The sequence below is a fragment of the Lemur catta genome, chromosome 14 (assembly GCF_020740605.2).
Source record: "Lemur catta isolate mLemCat1 chromosome 14, mLemCat1.pri, whole genome shotgun sequence".
NCBI lineage: Eukaryota > Metazoa > Chordata > Mammalia > Primates > Lemuridae > Lemur > Lemur catta.
The window spans coordinates 398,268-420,143 of record NC_059141.1 but is presented as its reverse complement, the minus strand read 5'-3'; the positions used below and the strand labels follow the sequence as shown (position 1 = coordinate 420,143).

The window sequence follows — 21,876 nt, the reverse complement described above, 5'->3', positions numbered from 1 at the left end:
TGGAGCTAATATCTGGGCAGCTCTGTGACCGTCATGTCACATGCGTGTGGTTGCATGTCAGGATCACACCACATCAGCCCTGCACAGAGTGCATTCTGTAGGTGCCAAATCTGTCTTCACATGCCCATACACCTGGCTCTTCGGCTCACGACCCCACATACCTGCCTGTGGGGTCAGGGGTGGCCCAGCAAGCAGGTGTCCCAGCTGGGCATGAGTCCTCTGGCTCCCGCCAAGCTTCCGGGAGGAGAGCCGTGTCCCCAGGCTCCGTGAGCAGACACCTGCTCTGGGAAGCACACTAACAGTTCCCCAGATGTCCCCCGGCTCTGGTCCCCGTAGAACAGGGTGACTTCGTTACAAGGACACCTTGCTCCACACCCTTCCCCACCAGTAAGAGCAGGTGCAGCCCAGGTCCTGCTTCTGCGGAGTCTCAGCGCCAGGTGCTGGGCCTGGCTGGGGAGGCGGGGCCTGGCTGGGGAGGCGGGGCCTGGCTGGAGAGGCGGGGCCGAGGCCGGGCTCACAGCTGGGCCTGTCTTGGCAGGAGAACGTGTCTCTGGCCGACATCCTCTCCCTGCGGGACAGCGGCCTCAGCGAGCAGGAGGCCTGGGCCGTGTGCCTGGAGTGCAGCCTGTCCATGCGCAGCGTGGCGCACGCCGCCATCTTCCAGACGCTGTGCATCACGCCCGACACCCTGGCCTTCAACACCAGCGGGAACGTGTGCTTCATGGAGCAGCTCAGCGGTGAGGCTGCGGCGGGGGCTGCAGGGTGCATGCAGGTGCCGGCGCAGCCAGAGGACGCAGGGCGCGGGCGGGAGCGGCGGGCAGGAGGATGGGCCGGGCAGGCCTGGGAGGGAGCTGCCACCTCACAGCTCAGAGGGGCAGAGGTGCCCGGCCTAACGTCCCTCCTGGTCCCTGGGCCGGTCCCACTGGCCCTGCAGGGGGTGGACGTGGCGCCTCCAAGGTGAGACTCACCCACCGCGGTGGGCAGCCGCACCCTCCCCTGCCCTCCAGGGCCTGGGTTCCTCCTCCTGGAGCCCGGGCAGAGCCCCCTGTCCTCCCACCCTGCAGCCGGTCCCGGGCCAGGGTGAAGGCAAATGCTCGACACCGTCATGGGGCACCAGGTCTGATCGGGGCACCCGAGGGAGGGGACTCGGCTCCCGGTTGCCGGGTCACTCTGCGTGCATTTTGTGGGTGAGTGACCCTTCTCTTTCCTTTCCAAGATGACCCCGAGGGCGCCTTTGTCCCCCCGGAGTTCGATGTGACCGGAAACACTTTTGAGGTAAGTGTGGCCGGGAGGTGCGCCAAGCCGCACCCTCCTCACCTTCACCTTCAAGGTCTCCGTTGGGGTCACCTTTGCCACCAACTCCAGAAATGTGCCCACGTGGGGGTGGCCTCTGCGTGTCCCTGCGGGGCTGGGGGCAGGGCCACCGTGGCCTGGTGTACAGGGCTGGCCCCACAGGGCTGCGGCTGGGGCCCCCCACGAGGCAGCCCCAGTCACAGCCCCATGTGTGGGAACAGTGGCTTTGAACACGTGTGTCATTATTATACTTTCACGCTGTGTTTTCTGGAATGCAAATGCACCACATGCAACAGTAAAAGTGCCTAAAACTACCGGCCATGACAGGCAGGTTCCCCCGAGGCCTCTAGTGGTGATAGCTCCCAAGGCTGCCCCCTCCCCAGGTCCTGGGCTCAGGCTCTGTCCTCTGGCGCCGTCTGTCTGTCCGCGAGGAGACGTCTGTCCGCTGGGCTGGGCTCTGGCTCAGCACACGGTGGCTCCCGCGTGGTTCCTACAGCCCCTGGGACGGGCAGAGAAAATGAATCAGTCGCTAACAAATGAGTAATTACAAACTCAAAATCTTCCCAGTGAAAGCATCATTAGCTTGAATTTTGACCTGAAAATAAGATTTTGGTCTGACCTGTGTGCTTATTTTCGCTCTCAGCATCCGAGTCTCAGCCCCGCAAGGCTGGGCGGGCGTCCCGGCTGCCCCCGCGCCTCGGCCCTCAGACTGCAGGCCTGGCAGGCGCCGCCCCTCCACCCGGTTTCCCGCTTCCCTGGGCCTCACGGGTCCAGAGCCCGAGTGCTCACCGTCCTTGGCTTGTGGCCGTTCTCATCCCTGGTCCACGCACAGACTTGACTCTTTCACTGTGTTTCTGGGGCGGGAGGGACTGGCACCGACAGGGCAGCTGGGACCTCGTCCCCCGGGCCCTGCCCACGCCCGCACCCCTGCCGTTCTCACCTCGCGGTCCTGCATCCCTGCGGCTGCTGCGTGTGACTTCCCACGGGCCGTCGGGCTGCGTGTGACCCTGCGGGTTCTTTCACACGCTTGGTCAGACGCCACCTGCAGAGCAGCGTGTGGGGGCCACGCCTCCCCTGTCACTGCGCCATGTGCAGCCCCCTGCCGGTTGTGGGGCCGTGGCGGTGTCCCCGGCTGTTTCCCAGTGTGGGCACCAAGTGTGCGTCTGGCACGGGCTGTGCCGGCAGCAGGGCAGGCGAAGGCACAGCTGGTTCCTAAAATGCCCCTCGTCTCGCCCCCCCCCCCCTCCGCTGGCTCCTCCTCCTATGGCAGGACGCTGGGCCGGTTGGGTCCCCAGCAGGGTGTCACTGCACTGCATCTCCAGGTGTGCCCACCTGCGTGTATTCGTCGGGGACATGGGGAGGGTCTCTCTGCGCTTCGGGCCACCTCCTAGTCAACCGGGCTTCTTGCCTGGTGCAAAGTTCCTGTCCCCTTGTCAGGGCTGCGGGTGCCACCCCCATCTGCGGTCTGTCTGCCTCCTTTAGGGAAGCAGTTTCAGACTTTGTGGTCTCAGGACCCCTCTCACTCCTCAACACTAAGTAGCTCCAAGAGCTCTGGTCTCTCAGTATTTACTATATTATATATTAAAACTGAGAAATCAAAACATATTTAACTGTCATGTCATTTAAGAATGACAGTAATAATCCCGTTGTGTGTTGACACACATAGCATATTTTATGAAAAATAATATTTTCCCCCAAACATTTGTGAGGAGCGTGGCATTGTCTCACATACTTGCAAATCTCCTTAACGTCTGGCTTAACGGACAACAGGGGGGTTTCGTGGCGGCTTCTGCGTTCGGTCTGCCGTGATGCGGCACGTCACCAGGCCTCTGGGAAACTCACCGTCTGCTGGGGAGAGAGCAGACTGGAAAAGGCGGTAACATTCCAGCATTGCTAGGAAAATGGTTTCAGCCTCTCAGAGCACACTTTGAGAAACGCTGCCCGAAGTGTCCTCCGATGAGAAAGAGCTTCTCAGTTTCAACTAGTCAAATGTTCCGTCAGGGCTTTTGTGTCTTAGGAAACCTTCCCAACCTCCGGGCCCAGCAGGTATTCACTGATATTTCCTACCACGAGTTCTCAGTTTTGTGCTTCACATTTGATCCACCTGAAGTTGATCTGACATTTTAAAAAAATGTTTGGCCTGGTGCACGCCTGTCATCCCAGCACTCTGGGAGGCCGAGGCAGGAGGATCGCTTGAGGTCAAGAGCCTGAGACCAGCCTGAGCAAGAGCGAGACCCCGTCTCTACTAAAAATAGAAAAATTAGCCGGGCGTGGTGGTGCCTGTAGTCCCAGGTCCTCAGGAGGCTGAGGCAGGAGGGTCGCCTGAGCCCGGGAGTTTGAGGCTGCTGTGAGCTGTTAATACGATGACGCCACTGCACTCCAGCCCGGGTGACAAAGCGAGACCCTGTCTCCAAAAAAAATTTTTTTTTTATTATAGCAGTCTTAGATTTTATTAGATTTATTCTCAGGAATTTGATACTTTCTGATTCTATTCTAAAATTGACGATCTTTTCAATTACATTTTTCTGCTGGTTGCTAATCTATAGAAATGCAATTCACTTTAATATCTTAATTTTATAGCCAGCCATCGTGCTACATTTTTTATTATTTCCAATAACTTACAGATTCTTTTAGTTCTTCTCTTTTCGTAATCAAGCCACTGACCATACCAGGCGTTCCTCCCCAGCGGTCGCGCTCAAGTCCCTCCATCCCCAGTGCGAGGACAGCAGTGACTGGGAGAAGGGGAGAGTCCCTCGTGTACCCGCCCGGGGCCGCGGGTCGCCCTGGTTCTAGGGCACCTCCCACCCTCCAGAGCCACACGGCCACATGGTTCCCCGCGGCAACAAGTTTTGTCCTGAGTGTACCTGTCACTTCTAGGAAATGTGGCTTCTGCGTCCTTTCCCATGATCACATGATTGTCCTTCACTGAGATTTTAATATTCACATACTTATTTGCTAGTATTAAATCACCCTTTCCTCCTTGGAAGAACCAGGCTGTCCAGGTGTCTTACCTTCCTCATACACTGTTAAATCCACCGGTGCTGACTGTGGATTTGGGCGTATCTGTGAGGGGACCGGCAGCTTTCCACTCTGCTGGCGATTTCGACAAGTCCTGTGTGAGCACCCATCTTTCTTTCCTTGCCCGCTTGCGTAAGAACGGGGTTGTCTGTCCCGTGAGAGTCTGGTGAGGTTCGTTTATAAAGCCATCTGTTTTCTTGGAGAAAAGATTTTTTTTTTTTTTGAGACAGAGTGTCACTTTGTTGCCCGGGCTAGAGTGAGTGCCGTGGCGTCAGCCTCGCTCACAGCAACCTCAAACTCCTGGGCTCAAGCGATCCTCCTGCCTCAGCCTCCCGAGTAGCTGGGACTACAGGCATGTGCCACCATGCCCGGCTAATTTTTTCTATATATATTTTTAGTTGTCCAGATAGTTTATTTCTATTTTTAGTAGAGACGGGGTCTCGCTCAGGCTGGTCTCGAACTCCTGACCTCGAGCGATCCATCCGCCTCGGCCTCCCAGAGGGCTAGGATTACAGGCGTGAACTACCGCGCCCGGCCTGGAGAAAAGATTTTTAACTACTGCTCAATTTCTAATGGTTACGGGACTAATGGGTTCTTTATGCCTTACTGAGTCGGCCTTAGGGTCTGCTTAGCACGGACAATCTGCGGTGGCTGCGTCACCTGCAGGCCCTCGGACCACGGCTCGTGGACTTGCACCTCGCTCCCCTGTCTCTGTCTTGCGGGGTGGGGGGCTACCTCACTGGCTGTTGCAGAGCCCACTGTGTCCCGACCTCTCTTGGCCTGTTTTCTTTTCCATTGATTCTCACTTCTGCTCCTCCCTTTTCTCGCACTTGTGGGTTTAGCATCTGCCCCTCTCTCCCCGAGCCTTGGCTCTCGGCGTCTCTTCCTCTCTGCCCTGAGCGTGAACACACGGCTGCCAGTGTCCCTGGACATGAGTTTTGCTGCGTTCCTTGACTTTTTGTTCCTTAAGAGAAAGGCAGAGGGTGCTCCGGGGTGACCTGCGTTCCAATGCAATGGTGCCGGCACCCACAGGAGAGAAAACACAAGACTTGGGGTTTTCTAACAACCTGACCCAGCTGTTGCGCAGTCGTGACAATGACCCCAAATGACGCCGGCTCTGCGTCCACCTGCCCTGCCCGTGTGCTGCGGGAACTCACGGAGTACCATGTTCGCACGACCCTCACCTCGGTGCTCTGCCCAGCGTCTCCTTGGCCCCGTCCACACAGACCCTGGGCCCCCGCGGTGAAGGGCCACGGCCTTGGTTCCTCCCCGCAGGGACCAGGTCCCCGGTGCACAAAGCGTGGGTGGATTCCAGCGGTCAGGCTGGAGGCCAGGCAGGGCCCGCCGGCCGCGCAGCTGCATCTGGGCCGGGACCTTCAGCGGAAACTGCGAGAAGAGAAGACTTCAGGGGCCAGCGGGAAACAAGACACAGCCCCGAAACAGCGCCTTCCTCTGCGTCAGCAATCACCAGTTAGGAATGAAATTAAAATGCTGCATTTGTAGCAGCAACAGAAACGCAGGAACCCCTGGCGTGACGGGAGCAGACCGCCGGCCGCCTCCACAGACGGGAAACGGAGGGCTCCGCCGCCGTGGCCGGACAGCGCCTTGAGCCACGGTGCAGGCAGCTGTCGTCTGTCAGCTAAAAGCAAAATTTAAAAAGGAGACAGACCCTGTCTCTACACGTAAAAATTTTATTTTGTAAAACAGCTGGTCCTTCCCAGATTGGTATGAAAAGCCACTGTGTTATAATAAAATCTCCACCATTTTTGGCTTGTGTTTGAATGGGAGTGGGAGAGTTTGTATTTGTTTTGTAAAATCTTGCAAATGGGAAAGTGGACAAACTGCTTTTTCAAGCAAACCCAGGGTAACTTGTCCTGCAGATATTAAGGCAGACGGTGAAGCTACAGTGATTAAAACGGCACAACCCGGACCGGGGACAGAGGAACCAGCCCAGCGGAGGGGCTGACGGCGAGGCTGGGAACCTCGCACCCAAGGGCGGATCCTTCTGGGCGCTCCCCAAACTCGCGCCCACGGCGCCAGCACAGAGACAGCCCTCAGTGGGTTACGGATAGATATTTTAAGGTTATGAGAATATTAGTGGAAACAGAGGAAAACCATTTTTACCTCCTGGGGTCGAGAAGTCCCTCCCAAGAAGCTGCTAGAGGAAAGACGGTCACAAACTGGAGGTCAGAGCGCTGCACGTCAGGACATGTGACACAGCGGGAGGACCAGAAGGTGGCAGGAGCGTGCGCAGGTGCCAGGCCCAGGGCGGCATCTCAGTGCAGAGATCAGCAGCGTCCGCGGATGGGCATTTCGAGGAAAACCTTAAAACCGCAGATAGGTAAGCACAGACGCTTGGTCTCTTTCATGATTATAAAAACACAAAGTAACTCAAGATGCTGTTCCTAGCGGATAGGCAAAGCTGCTGTGACCGGAGCTCCGCAGGGGAGGGGACCCTGGGCGCGGCCGGCGGTCATGTGGGTCGGTCACTTAGGAGCAGTTTGTCGGCAGCTGTGCCGGGAGGTGACCCGGGACCCCCCACCCAGTCCCCAGGGTTGCACCACACACACATTGTGGAGCACAGAGCCGCTGCCACACAGCCACGCTCGCCGAAGCATCGGCTACAGCGTCAGTACTGGGGCGGGACCCCCACTGCCTGAACACGTGTGTCAGGGGGCCCCCCATGAGCCTTTAAGGACCCTCAGAGGCGTGGGTGGGTGGCAGGCCCCCCGAGGGAATGGAAGACCACAGGGGCTGGCAGCGCGGCTGCCATCAGCGCCGGCCCAGGTGTGAGGCAGAGACTGTGGCCAGGCCAGGCGTGAGCCAAGCTGCGAGGGGCCAAGGGGCTGGCAGGAGGTGTCGGTGCACCCAGCAGGGGCTAGTGCCAGCAGGGAGGGAGTGGGGGGCCACGGCAGGGGAACCCAGGGCACAGGGCAGGGTGCAGAGAGTGCCCTGCGTGGGGAGTCAGGGCCGGGCTCTGGAGAAGGTCGGTCGGTGTCCCTGTGGAGATCTATCCTGTGAAAAGCTGGCACACGGGACAGACGCGGCTCACCCAAGAGAAGCACCCAGGTCCTCAGCTGCGTGTGCGTGTGGCATTTGCGTGTGTGCCCGTGTCCAGGCGAGAAGCCCGGAGCTTCTCTGCCAGCGTGGAGGTGGCGTGTCCTGAGCACCCTCAGGGGTGAGGGGCCGTGGAGGAGGCTCAGTTTCCTCTCTGTGATGCTTTTTAGCTTATTCAAATAAAACTCCTGAGGAGAGAAAGAAGTTGAGGCAGAATTGGTGACGCTGGGTGGGCAGGGCCCAGTGGCCATGCTCCTGGATGGAGACCCTGGCAGGGGATGCGGCGGGAGGGGCAGCCGGGCCTGGGGACATGGGGCTTCCAGTGAAAACCGGACAGTCTGCAGGTCACCCCAGGCCTCACGATGACCAAGGGTCACGTGACGCCCCCCCTGGACCCCACCAACAGTGATGGCAGGTCCAGTTCGGGGTGGGGTGTCGTGTCCACTCAGCCAGCCTCGGACTAGAGTGGACATGGCGGGGGGCCAGCCTCGCCTCTGGAAGGGGGTGCAGTGTGGTGGGGGCCCTGGCCCGGGTCCCGGCCTCCACGCATGTGCTGGGACCTGCCTCCCTGGGCTCCGCTCCTGTTGGTGACGTGGGATGGTAACGCCTCATGTGCTGTTCTGGGACGAAGCTGGCCAGGCCTTCACACAGAGCCCCTCTCAGGCCACAGTTAGGAAGACGCCGGCTTTCAAGCACAGACACGGACCCGTCCTTCCTCTTGCTGAGATCCCGCTGCAGGAACAGGCCTCAGAGAGGAGAGGCTCAGCCCTTCAGAGGCGCAGCTGCCTCAGGGAGCGGGTCCAGCGTCTGCCCCGCGGAAGGTGGGGGTGGGGGAGGCCCAGACCTGGCAGCAGGAGGGCGCCGTGGCCCAGGCGTGTGCCCTGCACTGAGGGCCCCTCCCTGCCGCAGGCTCACATCTACTCCCTGGGGGCCACGCTGAAGGTGGCCCTGGAGTACGTGGCAGAGCCCACGCTGGAGCCCAGGCTGAGCCGGGACCTGGAGGCGCTGCTGGGTCAGATGCAGGCGGAGGACCCTGGGGACCGGCCTGACCTGGAGGTAAACGCACGGCCACCCCTCACCCCCCTGGGGCGAGCCCCAACCCACCCCCGCTGCCTCGTGCACCACACACACACACACGTGCACACGCACACACGTGGGCCCAGCAGCTCCCCTGGGTCCCTGGACTAGAACTTGGAGGCACTGTGTTCTGTGTGAGGACTTGACTCTTCAGTGCACGTTCTTGTTACGGAAGGCTGGGCTTGTGCCTGTCACGGGCCAAACAGGACCTGCTGGCTCCTATAACCCCAGGACGCATCGCCCAGGGTGCAGAAAATGGGCAAGGCGGGCAGTGGGCAGGCCCTGGGGACCGCCGGGCGCTGGGGAGGGAGGGCCCCCTCCCTGGCGACCCACCCGTCCTGCCCACAGAGCATCATAGCGCTGTGCAAGGAGAAGATGCAGCTGACGTCCTCCTGCCGCCTGTGCCGCAGCCTCTCGGCCGTGGGGAGGAGGGTGCTCTCCATTGAGTCCTTCGGAGCATTGCAGGGTGAGCACTCCTGACCCCACACACGTGTGTGCTTGCATGTGTGCACACACATTGACACACGTGCATGTGTACATGTGTAACGTGCCTACACATATACACATGCAGGCGAGTGTTTGCACTCACACACGCATACACATATACACATAGGGACACGCCCACTTATACAGATGTGCACACATACTATGCACACACATGAACACATCACATGCACACTCACACTTTCATGCTAACATTCTCACGCACCTCATAAACATATGCACTGACACAATCACATGCACATATATTCATATAGATCATGTGTGTACCCCCATACACACGCACATTGACACTCGCTCAGTCACACAGGTATGCAAATTCATGCGTGTCTATACTGCACACTCCCATGAGCAGACGACACCTGCACATCGCTGCCTGCAGCACGGAGCCGTGCGGGGCCTGGGGACACAGTGTTGAGGCCGTGGCCACAGGCAGCCTGGCAGTGGCCGGCAGGGCTCGTCCTGCCGAGCAAGTGGCATTTCCGCAGAGGCACTGCCGCGGCCCAGGCAGGCAGCCACCAGCGTCCCTCTCCACAGAGCAGAGCCCCTGTGGGGGGGCGCAGCGTGAAGTGGGCTGCAGAGTCCCCAGAGGGGCCGCGAGTGTCTAGAGCCAAGTGTGGAAGATGGTCCGCCAGGACGGCCGTGGCCAGAGTTGGTGCCGTCCTGTTGGGACTGTCACCTGTGTGACCGTGATGGGAAAGCGACTGCCTTGGCTGGGTAATTAGCGGCCCGGGGCTCCCGTGGGAGCCCCCAGCGGAAGCCTGGCCTGGCCCGGGGGAGAGGGAGGCCCGGAGCCGCTTTTATTAGCCAGATCATGTGACGGGTGAGGTGGGACTGGCAGCCAGCCCTGTCCCCTGAGCACCTGAGCTGGGGTCCTGGGGGGGGGGGGGGCTGGGGACACCATCCGGGCTCCGCAGTAACCGCGTCTTGCTTGTGCCCAGATGTCGGGGAGACCACCTGGAGGGAGAAACCTGCTCCAAGAAGCGCAGGGCCCAGGAGGCCGCCCGGAGACCGCGGCGCTGACCCAGAGCCCCCGCCCCAGCACCGCCCCCCTGCAGGCCCAGAGCCGGAGACCAGCCCCAGGCCCTCGCCGCCCAAGCCCCTGCTGTCCCCCTCCATGAGGAACGGGGAGGGCCACACCCGGGGGGGGCTGGCCGGCCTCTTCCTGGACAGCAGGGGCCCCCTGGGCGAGCTGGACAGAGACCTCCTGCGGAGGGGCCAGCTGAGGAAAGTGCAGACCTTCCCCAGGCTCCTGCCCGATGGGCCCGAAGCCAGCGCCCTCCCCCTGCCGCTGGCCAGCTCGAAAACCCGGCTGCTGGCGTCTGAACTCTTCCCTCCCGACCCCAGGAAGGTCTTTCCGGATGGGGAAAATGGCCCTTCCAGCTCCAAGGCGCAGCCCAGATGCAGACTGTGGCCGGAGCGGGAGCCCACGCCCCGGCTGGGAGGGGCTCCCTGCGCAGGCCTCAGTGGGGCCGGGGGCCCCGGGGCACCCAAGGCTTCACGCCCCGGCCAGGCGCCGGCAGAAGAGAGACCCCCGCCCTGTCCCGCAGACCCTGGAGAGGCAGCCCCTGAAGGCCGGACACCCGGAAGTGACGAGGAGATTCCGGAAGGAGCCGGGCAGCCAGCAGGTGCAGCTGTGGAGCAGGTGGGTGAGCAGGTGTCTCGGGGCTGGGGTCGGCGGCAGCGTGAGGGCAGCAGGGGGTGTCCCCGCCCGAGTGCCCCAGGGTGTCCTCAGCGCCACTGGGATTTTGTGCAGCTGCCGGGACAGCCCCTGGGCAGGAGGGGCCCCCGTGTCTGCTGCCCCTGGTGACAGGCGGAGGACGCCGTGTGGAGCAGCCTCTGGGAGGTTTGGGTGGTTTCGCGTCACCACCAGCAGTCTGGCTGGGCCCTCGGCCCTCTGACCCTGCGTCCTGTGAGGTCCTCAGGGCAAGGGCCCCTGGGGCCGGTGGCCCGAGGACCTCGCTGTGCCGCCAGGGCCCCCTTCCCGCCAGGCCTGCTGACCCAAGGGCCCCGGGACTCACTTGCATTCACCTCCCGTAAGCTGGTGGGATCCTGTTCGCGGGGCCCGGTGTCCACACACGTGTGCCCCACCACCCACTCCCTTCCCGTGCCCAGGTGCCTCACGACAGCCCTCCTTCCAGGTGCGTAAACTGAGGCACGGGGTGGCTAAGCCCCGTCGGAAGGTGGCACTGCCGAGGGGTGGGGCTGAGGTCTCGGCCTCCTTACCCCAAACTGGGCGTTGCTGGGTCCTGGGATCGGGGCCGCCGGACCTCAGCCCCCGGCACAGGGCACGGTCGCAGGTGTCAGGGCTGGTCCAGAGCCAGGGGCCAGCCGGGTTCAGAGCTCCATGCTGGGGCCCCACACGTGACACACGCTGGCGAGGGAGGGCAGGCGCCAGCTGCTGCGCGTTTCAGCCCCGTGAGGCGCCAGGGCCTGGACGGGGGCTCTGCTGAGCCTGCGCCTGAGGCCAGGGCTGGCGGCGGGTCTGGCTCCGCCCTCGGCTGAAGCTCTTTGGGTCCAGCCGTGTGTGTTAAAACACACATCCCATAAAACCTACTGTAAGTGCACAGAGCGTCACGTGTGTTTGCCCATCTCCGGGACACTGTGTCATCTGGACCTGAGCTCCACGCCCATGAGACCCCCGCCCCGCCCCCCATCCCCTTCCCGTCTGTGCGAATCTGACGACTGCCCGTGAGCGGAGCCACAGCGCTGCCCTGTGCTGACTGGCTTAGTTCACTCACACGATGTCCGTAGGGTCCGTCCTTGCTGTAGCGTGCGTCGGAATCTCCTTCCCCTCCGAGGCTGGACGATGTCCCACCGCGTGGGGACACGGGGCTGCTTCCCCCACCCACCCTTGGGACTGGCCGAGCTGCCGCGGACGTGGGTGTGCGAGTGTGTGCGCCCCCCTCTCATGTCCCCCGGGTCCACGTGCAGAAGTGGCATTGCCGGGTCCCATGGCCACTGCACGCTCAGTTTCTGAGGTGCCGCCTCGCGGTTCCCTGCCGTGACGCACCTGGAACATTCATTCCCGCCACCATGCAGAGGGCTCCGGTCTCCCACATCCTTGCCAGGCTTGTTTTGCCGTCGGGACGTCCCTGGCCCCTGGTGTCAGGCACGGTTGGGTGGCTCCCTGCTGACCATGCTCCTCTCCCCGCAGCCGGTGTCCCTGCAGGACCTGCTGTCCAGGCTGGGCCGGCCCCTCCGGGAGTGCGAGCTGTGGGCGCTCTGCCTCGCCCTCCTGCACGCCCTGCGGACGCTCCCCGAGCACCCAGGTGATGCCCCAGCTCTGCCACCGCCGGGCACCCTGAGGGCTGGTGGGGCAGGTGCTCACAGGTCAGCCTTCAAACCAGGCCTGTAATAAAGAGAAACGGGGGCCACGCCACGGCCCAGCCACATGCCCTCAATGGGGCGACCCTGTCCCCAGGGAGGGACTCTAACTGCACTGGTCTGTGTCCCCCCAAAGCCCAACCTGCAGGACAGCAGGACAGGTGGGCGGGACGTCGGTGGCATCGCCCTGCCCGGGGGGTGTGAGGACAGTGTCCAGAGGGCTGGGGGTCAGAGGTCCACGGCCACCTGAGCCTGGTGTCCCTGTGCTGTACACCCACATCCCTCGGGCCACCTCAGGCCAGACTCGTGACCTGCAGGGCACAGCCGGCCGCGCCCCCCGACCCCCACACCCTCCTCTGCTCAGCCCTCTGGTTTCCAGCTCAAGGCGCTGGTGTTGGCCGGCGCTGCCCAGGGCTGGGGGCAGCTGCGTGCCCGTGTGGCGGGGCCCCCCGCCTGGCCGAGTCTCCGCCAGCCCGGGGAGCCCAGCCACGCCCGTGCCCAGTGCTGACTGCAGCTGTGTTGCAGCCGACCTGCGTCTGGACTCTGTGCTGGTGGCTGAGGACGGCGCTGTGCTCCTCAAGCCGCCCCCTGCCGATGGTGGGTGTTCAGGGTGGGGGGGCCCCCAGGGCAGGGTCCCAGCGGCAGCCGGGACGGGGGAAGCTAAGCAGGCTTTTCTCTCACAGGCCCTCACGACTCGCTCTTCCTGGCTCCCGAGGTGGCAGAGGAACGGCTGGTGACGGAGAAGGTAACGGGGCCCCCACGGCCCTGCCCCAGCCCCACGGGTGCCACGTCCGCTCCGTCCAGGGCGCCACTGTGCCTTGCTGTCCCCTGCAGGGGACAGGTCTGCTGGGCACAGCGGCCACCTCTATTCTCTCTGCCACCGCCCAGGCCTCCGTGTACTGTGTAGCCGCCGTCCTGTGGACAGCAGCCAAGTTCAGTGTCCCCCGAGACCACAAGCTGGCCCTGCCGCGCAGGCTCAAGACCCTCCTCCTAGACATGGCCCGGCGCAGCGCCCTGGAGCGGCCGTCCGTGGCAGAGGCCATCAAGGTAACTGCAAGGCGGTCGTGGCCCCAGCTCCCGGCCCACGGGCCTCAGGCCGTGGCCACCGTCACCGAGCTGGGCACGCAGGGGCCAGGAAACCAGCGACCAGGTCGTCCCCTCTAAGAATGGTCAGCCTGACCGTCGGGGTAGGGGAGCGTGTTTGTTTCATCCACGGCCCGTCCACGTGGGCAGACAGTGTGGGGTCCCTGCTGCTCCCACAGCCACTCCTCCAGGGCACCCCATTCTCCACGGTGTCCAGTGGCCTGAGAGTGGGCAAGGGTGTCCCCCACAGGGCCTGCAGCCTCAGGCCACCTCCTCTGCGGGTCCCCCTGGCCTCCCCCCCCACCTGGTCCCACTGCTGAGACCCGGACCTCAGGGCTGGGTTCTAACCACTCCCCCCAAGAGGGACCTCGCCCGTGCCCCACAGGCAGAGCGGGTGACAGAGCGGGGACCCCGCGGTTGTGAGGCCACCAGACCTTCTGGAGGGAGAAGCCACGTGCAGACAGGCAGGGGACGGCTGTGGGGGGACCTGGGTCTGTGACCTCGGGCCGGTGGGTCACGTGAAGACAAGCTCAAGTGTCAAAGTGGCGGGAGCAGGTTTTCCCAGGAGCCCCACTGCTCCTCGTGGTGTGGTGGGCTTCTGGAGGGAGCACAGGCCGGGAGGGAGGGGCCGGGGGCGGCCGTGGGCCTGTCGTTCGGTGCCGCTGGAGCAAACAGCGAGCGCTGTGAGGCCCGGAGCTTTCTCGGACAGGAGCTCCATGGGGTGGGGCTGGCGGCCGCAGCCCAGCCTGTCGGGACGCACGGACGTTCTCCTGCCCCCAGGTGTGCGGCAGTTACCTGCTCCAGCGGGGAATGGACAGCAGGAAGGTCCTGGCCCACCTGCGGGTGTCCACCTGCGAGGTAGGTGAGCTCCGCAGCTGCGGCCCCTTCCCCCGCCTTCCTCAGCTTTCTCTCTGCACTGTGGGTGGCGCGGGCACGGCATAGTCCACCCCGTGTCCAGGCCTCTGTGGCACCTGGGCTGGGCCCTGTGTCCTCCGCCCAGGTTTGCCGGGAGGAGCAGAGCATCGGTCTCCAGGCTTTCTCGGTAGCTGAGCTGAAGCCCAGCGCGGTGCCCGCTCCGGAGCCCGGCCCAGGTGGGCCCCCACCCCACACCCAGCACCCTGCCCACCCCCAAGCACCGGCCACTCCCGCCTCCAGCTCCAGACCTGGCTCAGAGGGGCCCTCGGGGACCGGGGGAGGGGGAGGGCACACGCGGCCCCACGCGGTGGGAAAGAGCAGCCATCGGGGCCCTGGGCTCCCGGCCCCACCACACCCACTGCCCCTGTCCCCAGGCTGCGCACCGGTCAGCAGTGACACCAGACTTGTGGCCGTGCCAGGGCCCGTGCCCAGCCATCCCCCCAGGTACAAAGAAGCCACCCAGCTGCCAGCCGCCTTCTCCTCTGCGGCCACTCACTTTAGGCCCATTGTCCTCCCACAGGACACAAGTGTCACCAGGTGAGTCTCCCAGAGCAGGTGGGTGCCCAAACTTGGGGCTCCCTGCTAAGCTCTCTGCTCCCCCTGCAGGGACCAGCTTGCCGTGAGCCTGGGGCCGGAAGAGAGAGGGCAGGAAGGGAACAGCCCGGTGGAGGGTGGCGCAGAGGGGGGGCACTGCCCCGAGGCCCCCACCGGAGACAGCCTGGAGGCGCCTGGCCCAGGGCCCCAGGGAGCAGCCCTAGAACCTCTCGGGGAGCCGGTGCTTCCGGACTGGGCCCAGGGGTGCCCCCACCCCCTGGGCCCCGAGAACCAGCTGGAGGGGGCCTCACTGGTGACTCCTGGCTCCGCTGCCCCCACCCTGCCCCTGAAGCCATCCGTGCCACCCCCACAGCAAGGGATTGATGGGCAGATCCCACCTGGACCCATTTCTGGGGGCCTCGGGCCCTGCCCCCCAGGGCCCACAGCGGCCAGCCTCGGCCCCCGCCACCCCCTCAAGCCACCCCGGAGCAAGGCCACCGATCACCCGGGCCAGGAGCCAGAGGGCCCCCAACCAGCCTCTCAGGGCCCCTCCCCGGCCGGGGGGCGCACAGACAGCCCCAGGGGCTCTCCCGGCAGAGAGCGTGGTGACGTTGGAGGGCGTGGTGACAGTGTCCCCGAGAGGCCCCAGCCAGCAGAGCACAAGCTCTGCCTGCCCGGCGTGGACGCCTCGCCCCTTGCGAAGAGGGCGGCCTGCCCGTCCCTGCAGGAGGCCACGCGCCTCATCCAGGAGGAGTTCGCCTTCGACGGCTACCTCGACAATGGGCTGGAGGCCCTGATCATGGGTGCGTGGGGCGCAGGGGCCCCCGGGAAGCCCCAGGACCGGGGAGAGGCCGCAGGGGGCACGGGCAGGACTCGGCTCTCCAGGGAGCGGTGGGCGCCAGGGGCCGTCCACCCCAGGCCCTGAAGGCTGCTCTTGCCCCCAACCTGACGTGTCCCCGTTATCTTTCAACCCAGGGGAGTACATCCTCGCCTTGAGGGACCTCACCTTTGCCACCTTCTGCGGCGCCATCTCCGAGAAGTTCTGCGACCTCTACTGGGACGAGAAGTTGCTGCAGAACCTCTTCAGCGTGGTGAACGGGCGGACCCCGCCCTCCCAGAGGTGAGAGCCCGCGGGGGAGGCCCCAGCGTGAGGCCGGGGGACCCGCGCTGGCGCAGTCAGGGCAGCGACAGCCCCAGCCTCAGAGCTGGGGGCGCAGGATGGGCACTGCCTGCTGGGGTGGCAGCCGCGGGGCACAGGCAGCCTCCCTCCCTCTGCCCTGGCAGGAAAGGAAACCACAGAGCCCGGCCACGTGGCCCTGCTCATCCTGCTCGTATGGCGGAGTGGTCCATGCCAGGCCCCGAGGCGGGGTCGCCCAGCAGGCGGGGGTGGGCCCGTCTGACCGTGTCCTGCGTTCTCTCCTCAGCGCTTCCGAGGACGCCGGGCCGCAGCCTGAGCGCAGGCTGAGCAGCTGCTCACTGTCCGGCCAGAGGCCGTTGCTGCCAGGCCAGGGTAAGAGCTGAGGCTGCGCCCGCAGGCTCCAGGGCGCCCCAGGACCCCAGGGCTTGTCCTGTAAAGGGAAGGTTTTCTCCCCGCAGCCAGCAGGGCTGGGGCTGTCGGGGGCTCCTTCCCTCCCCACCAGCATGGGGGAGCCGGGGAGCGGGGTGGGGGCCTTGGATCTCCGAGGACAGGCACACCGCCGGGGCCAGGGAGGGTGACAAGTGGAAACCTGCCACTTAGACCCCAAGGCTGGCTTTCCTAGGTCCTCAGCCCAAGGCTTCCAGAGGATCTGAAGTCCCGTCCTGGGCAGGCAGAGCAGCGGGCACTGGGGAGGGGGTGTGGCTGTGGTCGCCGTTGGGTCTGCCCCCAGCCAGTGACCAGAGCCTCGGGCATGGGCTTGGGCCGGTTCCGGCGAATCAGAGAAGCGGGAAGTGTGCCGGGCGCGGCATCCACACACTCCGGGTGACCAGGGAAGCTCAGGAGAGCTGCCCAGCACAGACGGAAGCGCCCGGCCCTGAGAGAGCCCGGGTGCTGCTGGCGGGTTTGCGAGTGAAAACATAAGACCTGGGCTTGTTGGGGGCAGGAGCCAGGGAGGGCAGGGCCGGACTCTGGACACACGGAGCTCGGAGCAGAGGGAGAGCCCAGTGGGGTCTCTGCCCACCGAGGGCCCCACCAGGTTCGGCTCTTCATTCCGATCCCAGCTCCACCCTCCCAGACGGGGGCCCCGGCCTCCCGAGCTGTCAACAAGGCCTCTGCCCACTGGGCCGAGCAGAGACGCTGTCGGTGACCTGCCTCCTTTCTCTGCAGGAAAGGAAAAGCCGGCCGCGGCCAGGACCAGCAGGGCCCCCAGCCTGGCCCCCTCCCTGCCAGACGCCGACTCAGACGAGCTCTCACAGGGGAACTTCGAGGTGGGGTTTCGGCCTCAGAAGTCCACGCGAGCAGGGAGAGAGCAGCAGCCCGAGGACAGCCGGCCGGCCTGGGGAGCCTCGGACGCGGAGGCAGCGGCCCAGCTGGCCAGGCCTGGCCAGGGCAGCCCGGCGGTGTCCCCCGGACCAGCAGGGTTCCAGAGCTGCAACCCCGGCTGGTCCAGCGCCTTCTACGAGGCCGACTGCTTCGGGGCGGATGTGCACAGCTACGTGAAGGCCCTGGGGCGGCAGGCGGCTGACGGGCACTCACAGCTGGACGCCCAGGCCCCGGTGAGTCCAGGCGCCCCCTAGGGCGTCCTCAGAGCGAGGCCCTCTTCAAGCAGAGCGCCCGCGTCACCCCAGGGGACAGATGCTGCCATGAGCGCAGGAGCCCCCTCCCCGCCGGGGCCCGGCCACAGTGGTCTGGGCCCCTCCTGTGCTGCGCTCACCTGCAGGAGATCCCCACGTTTGGGGTGGGGCACGGCTCTCCTCTCGTGTTAGCTGGGCGTGTGGTCAACAGGTGACGGGTTCACAGGAGTCCTGCTTGGGCCGGGCTGTGTCTCTGCTGGGGCAGGTGCGGCCTCCTGGCTCTGAGGTGAGAGAAGGTGCCTGCTGTCCTGGGGCAGAGCAGCCGGGCCCGGCCACCCTGCGTGCGGGGGACCCTCTGCAGGGCTCTGGACACAGGGCTGCTGCCCCAGTGACTGGAAGGCCCAGGCGCCCAAGGCAGCCGGCAGGAGGGACCCCATGGCAGTGACCTCTGCCCCACCAGTTCACTCTCCACCTCCGGCCTCCAAGCCCCGGATGGTGCCGGGCAGGGAGACAGCACCTCCCCGGGCTCTGCCTGGGAGCCTTTCCTGGAGGCTCCTTCCCTGTCCCCTCTGCCGCCCTCCGAACTTCACTTCGTTGCCTGGCCTAGAAAGTAACCCTGCACCTTCTCGGGAGCCAGCGTGGGGACAGCGTGATGCTTTTTAAACACTGGCTTTTATTTGGAATCAGCCGTTTCCTCTGGGCTGCGTGGCAGGCGGGGATCGTGCTGTGGCCTCTGCATGCATCCTGGCCACGGGCCTGGCGTCGTGTACTGAGGGCTTCAGGACTCGGACCTCCCACGGGGCTCTGGCGAGGAAGGGGCAGCCTGCACGGTGCACCCCCAGTGACAGGGCCCACGGCGCTGCTGCCTCTCAGGCCAGCCAGAAATTCGCTGCTGCCACATCCGTGTCTGGACCTCTGACCAGAGACCCCTGCCCCCTCTCTGCAAGTCCCCTCCGGTGGGGCCTGGTGCGTCTGACTTCCCTTCTCCAGTGTGCGTCTACACGGGAGCGCCGCGGAGTGGGTCGGTTCCAGTGTGCGTCTACACGGGAGCGCCGCGGAGTGGGTCGGTTCCAGTGTGCGTCTACACGGGAGCGCCGCGGAGTGGGTCGGTTCCAGTGTGCGTCTACACGGGAGCGCCGCGGAGTGGGTCGGTTCCAGTGTGCGTCTACACGGGAGCGCCGCGGAGTGGGTCGGTTCCAGTGTGCGTCTACACGGGAGCGCCGCGGAGTGGGTCGGTTCCAGTGTGCGTCTACACGGGAGCGCCGCGGAGTGGGTCGGTTCCAGTGTGCGTCTACACGGGAGCGCCGCGGAGTAGGTCGGTTCCAGTGTGCGTCTACACGGGAGCGCCACGGAGTGGGTCGGTTCCAGTGTGCATCTATACGGGAGTGCCACCCAGTGTGCATCTACATGGGAGTGCCACAGGGTGGGTCGGTTCCAGTGTGCGTCTACACAGGAGCGCCACGGAGTGGGTCGGTTCCAGTGTGCGTCTACACGGGAGCGCCACGGAGTGGGTCGGTTCCAGTGTGCGTCTACACGGGAGCGCCACGGAGTGGGTCGGTTCCAGTGTGCGTCTACACGGGAGCGCCACGGAGTGGGTCGGTTCCAGTGTGCGTCTACACGGGAGCGCCACGGAGTGGGTCGGTTCCAGTGTGCGTCTACACGGGAGCGCCACGGAGTGGGTCGGTTCCAGTGTGCGTCTACACGGGAGCGCCACGGAGTGGGTCGGTTCCAGTGTGCGTCTACACGGGAGCGCCACGGAGTGGGTCGGTTCCAGTGTGCGTCTACACGGGAGCACCATGGAGTGGGTCGATTCCAGTGTGCGTCTACACGGGAGCGCCACGGAGTGGGTCGGTTCCAGTGTGCGTCTACACGGGAGTGCCGCAGGGTGGGTTGGTTCCAGTGTGCGTCTACACGGAAGCACCATGGAGTGGGTTGGTTCCAGTGTGCGTCTACACGGGAGCGCCACGGAGTGGGTTGTTTCTCTCCACCTGTGGCCGCCTTTGTGGGAGCAGAGACAAACCAGCTGCAGCCGGAAGTGCGGCCTGCACAGGCCACATCACCCTCCTGTGGTCTTGGGAAACTGAGGCTGAGGGAGGGTCATGACCCTTGCAGCTGGAGAGAAGCCAGAGTGGGGCTGGCACCAGGGCTGCTGGGCTGCGGCCACTGTGGCCACCATGATGCCCCCCCCAAATGAGCGCTGGTCTTGTGCCAGGTGTGGCGGGTCTCCCCACCAAGTGTCTGCCAGGCATAGGTGGGTCATGAGACGTCTCAGTCTTCAACAGCATCAAAAGGGCTCGGGGACAGCAGTTTGCCATGAGGTTGTCACCAAAGGGTGGTGGGCTCTGTCCCCCGAGAGGGCCCTGGAAATGTGCTCCGAGACCAGCGGGGGTCGGAAGGGTCCGGCGAGGGCCAGTGTCTGTTCTCACTGGGCCGTGACCCTGTGGTTGGGACGAGGTTCCCTGAGCTGCGTCCGCCACAGGCCCAGGTGGACACTCACCCAGCGTTGCTCTGCGGCGGCTCCTGCTTGGGACACGGCGTATCCAAGTGGCTGGTCTTGGGGGACGCGGCACGGCGGGCTGCTCACCTGGGGAGAAGTCTGTCCTGGAGCCCCGCACAGCCGGGACTTTCCTGAGCCCTTTCTGCCTGGCGGCGGGTTTGGGTGAGAACAGCCGTGGCCACAGCTTTGCGACCTTCTCCGAGGACCCACCGAGTCCGTTTCACAGCAGGAGCTTCAGAAAAACAGGAAAGGCATAAAACAACTACCAGGCGGATTTTCACATTTGCAGCCCAAAACAAGAGCGCACAGGAGCCTCGACCATGCTGCTGTCCCCGGCCGTGACACTGGCCCCGGCCACCCCAGGCCCGTCTGGGCGCTCCCGTCGCTTCTCCCAGGGTCGAGGTGAATGGCAGTGGTTTCCGTTCAACCTTCTTTGTCTACGATTTCTGGCTGTTCCAACTTCCTTCCAATTATCGTTTCATTCATCTCCTCCTCGATGTTCCTCAGCCATTTGTCCAGTTAAATCCAGTAGCCAGTGGCCTAAATTGTGCCTCAAACCGTTCACATCTGTTTCTCTTTTAATAGATGATGCTCTTTTAACTTTATGAAAAATCCCCAGGCAGGTCAGGCCAGAGCAGAACAACTCACCGGAACGGTCCTAAGTGTTCGTCTAGATGTGGCTGAGTCACTTGTGGTCCAGGTGTGGCCGAGACACGTGGCTCCTTCTCCCTTGTCCCGTGTGCTGTGTGGATTTCAGTCCACGCAGGCTAATTTAGAATCCGTCCACGTTCAGCGACGGGAGCAGTGTTGCTGGCGGATGTCAGAACCGACTCATAAGCCGAGGCTTGACGCTGACCCGTGACCCACATTGTTGCTAAACACCAGTTTGGGGTAGAAGACAGACATGTAGACGATGTTTTCACTGAGACCACCATATGGAGAGGATTTAAGTAAAAATATTGCCTGCATTTTTTACTTTGCAAAACCACTCAAAAGTAAGTACTATCAATGCAGTCAAGTCCATCGTGGGATGATGAGATTTGGGGAAAGCCGTGTTTGGATTTGAGCTAACAGACTCACAAGAGCCACCCGGAACAGCTCTCAGGTTAAGCTCCCATGGCCGCGGGCATCTGGAAACCTCGCAGGACACGGTTCTCCGTGGAGTCTACGTGCCTCCGCCTTCTGCCCCAGCCGGCCCCTCCCAGGCCCACACTCGGTCCTCCTCCTGCAGGAGGAGCCACTGGAATTCAAGGCCCAGTGCACAGACTCCCGAGGCGTCCCAGACCCCTCATCAGCTGCAGAATCACTGCCCTCCTCAGTGGGTGCCGGTGGGAGGCCTGTCCTCACCTCTACGAAGGGAGGGGCGACGCCGGATTCCGGCTGTTCCCCCTCACTGCCCCCACGAGGCCACCCCCGGGCTGCCCCGCCCTCAGCCTCCGTGTGAGATGAGAACCCTGCCTGTCCCAGGAGACCATGCGCGGGAGGGGGCTGCCAGGCAGGAGGCGAGCTGGGAGAACGCAGCATCTTCCTCCTGGACATCCAGGGTCTGCCAGCCTGGCCCAAGTCCCACGTCCCTCGTGGAGAAGCCCCCGCTCCATCTTCCGGAAAGGAACTCAGATTCTGGGCAAGTTCAGGGACTCACACACAGGAGTGCACCCGCACACACGTGTTCACACTGGCCCAGAGCGGCATGGGAGGCCCTGCCGGCCCGGGCAGCAGGTTCCAGGGAGAAGGATCCACACGGGTCGGGATGGTGCAGTCCGTGCCGTTGGGCTTCTTTAAGCTTAATGTAAAAAGAAACGCAGGGACCCGAAGGCACCCGGGAGACACTTGGGGGCCGTGGACCCATAGCGGAGCCCTGT

The 21,876-nt window shown here is 63.9% G+C and overlaps 1 protein-coding gene across 8 annotated transcripts in view; it reads left to right on the top strand.

The window, feature by feature from the left end:
- Positions 1 to 21,876, top strand: part of KNDC1 (kinase non-catalytic C-lobe domain containing 1) — a 44,299-nt gene that overhangs the window by 6,082 nt on the left and 16,341 nt on the right. For 4 of the 8 annotated variants that reach the window (XR_006739187.1, XR_006739186.1, XM_045568213.1 and 1 more), the window contains exons 2-17: positions 539 to 737; positions 1,217 to 1,275; positions 8,278 to 8,424; positions 8,794 to 8,911; positions 9,888 to 10,591; positions 12,104 to 12,218; positions 12,799 to 12,870; positions 12,957 to 13,018; positions 13,162 to 13,320; positions 14,137 to 14,214; positions 14,357 to 14,447; positions 14,646 to 14,808; positions 14,878 to 15,608; positions 15,781 to 15,925; positions 16,230 to 16,315; positions 17,111 to 17,499. Coding sequence is in view for 6 of the 8 variants with exons in the window: in XM_045568213.1 (XP_045424169.1) it covers positions 539 to 737; positions 1,217 to 1,275; positions 8,278 to 8,424; positions 8,794 to 8,911; positions 9,888 to 10,591; positions 12,104 to 12,218; positions 12,799 to 12,870; positions 12,957 to 13,018; positions 13,162 to 13,320; positions 14,137 to 14,214; positions 14,357 to 14,447; positions 14,646 to 14,808; positions 14,878 to 15,608; positions 15,781 to 15,925; positions 16,230 to 16,315; positions 17,111 to 17,499 (3,318 nt within the window). In the remaining 2 variants the exon portion in view is untranslated. Of the gene's footprint in view, positions 1 to 327; positions 438 to 538; positions 738 to 1,216; positions 1,276 to 5,153; positions 6,089 to 6,191; positions 6,240 to 8,277; positions 8,425 to 8,793; positions 8,912 to 9,887; positions 10,592 to 12,103; positions 12,219 to 12,798; positions 12,871 to 12,956; positions 13,019 to 13,161; positions 13,321 to 14,136; positions 14,215 to 14,356; positions 14,448 to 14,645; positions 14,809 to 14,877; positions 15,609 to 15,780; positions 15,926 to 16,229; positions 16,316 to 17,110; positions 17,500 to 21,876 lie in introns of those variants that run through there. The other 4 variants (XM_045568214.1, XM_045568218.1, XM_045568216.1 and 1 more) reach the window with 4 other exon arrangements.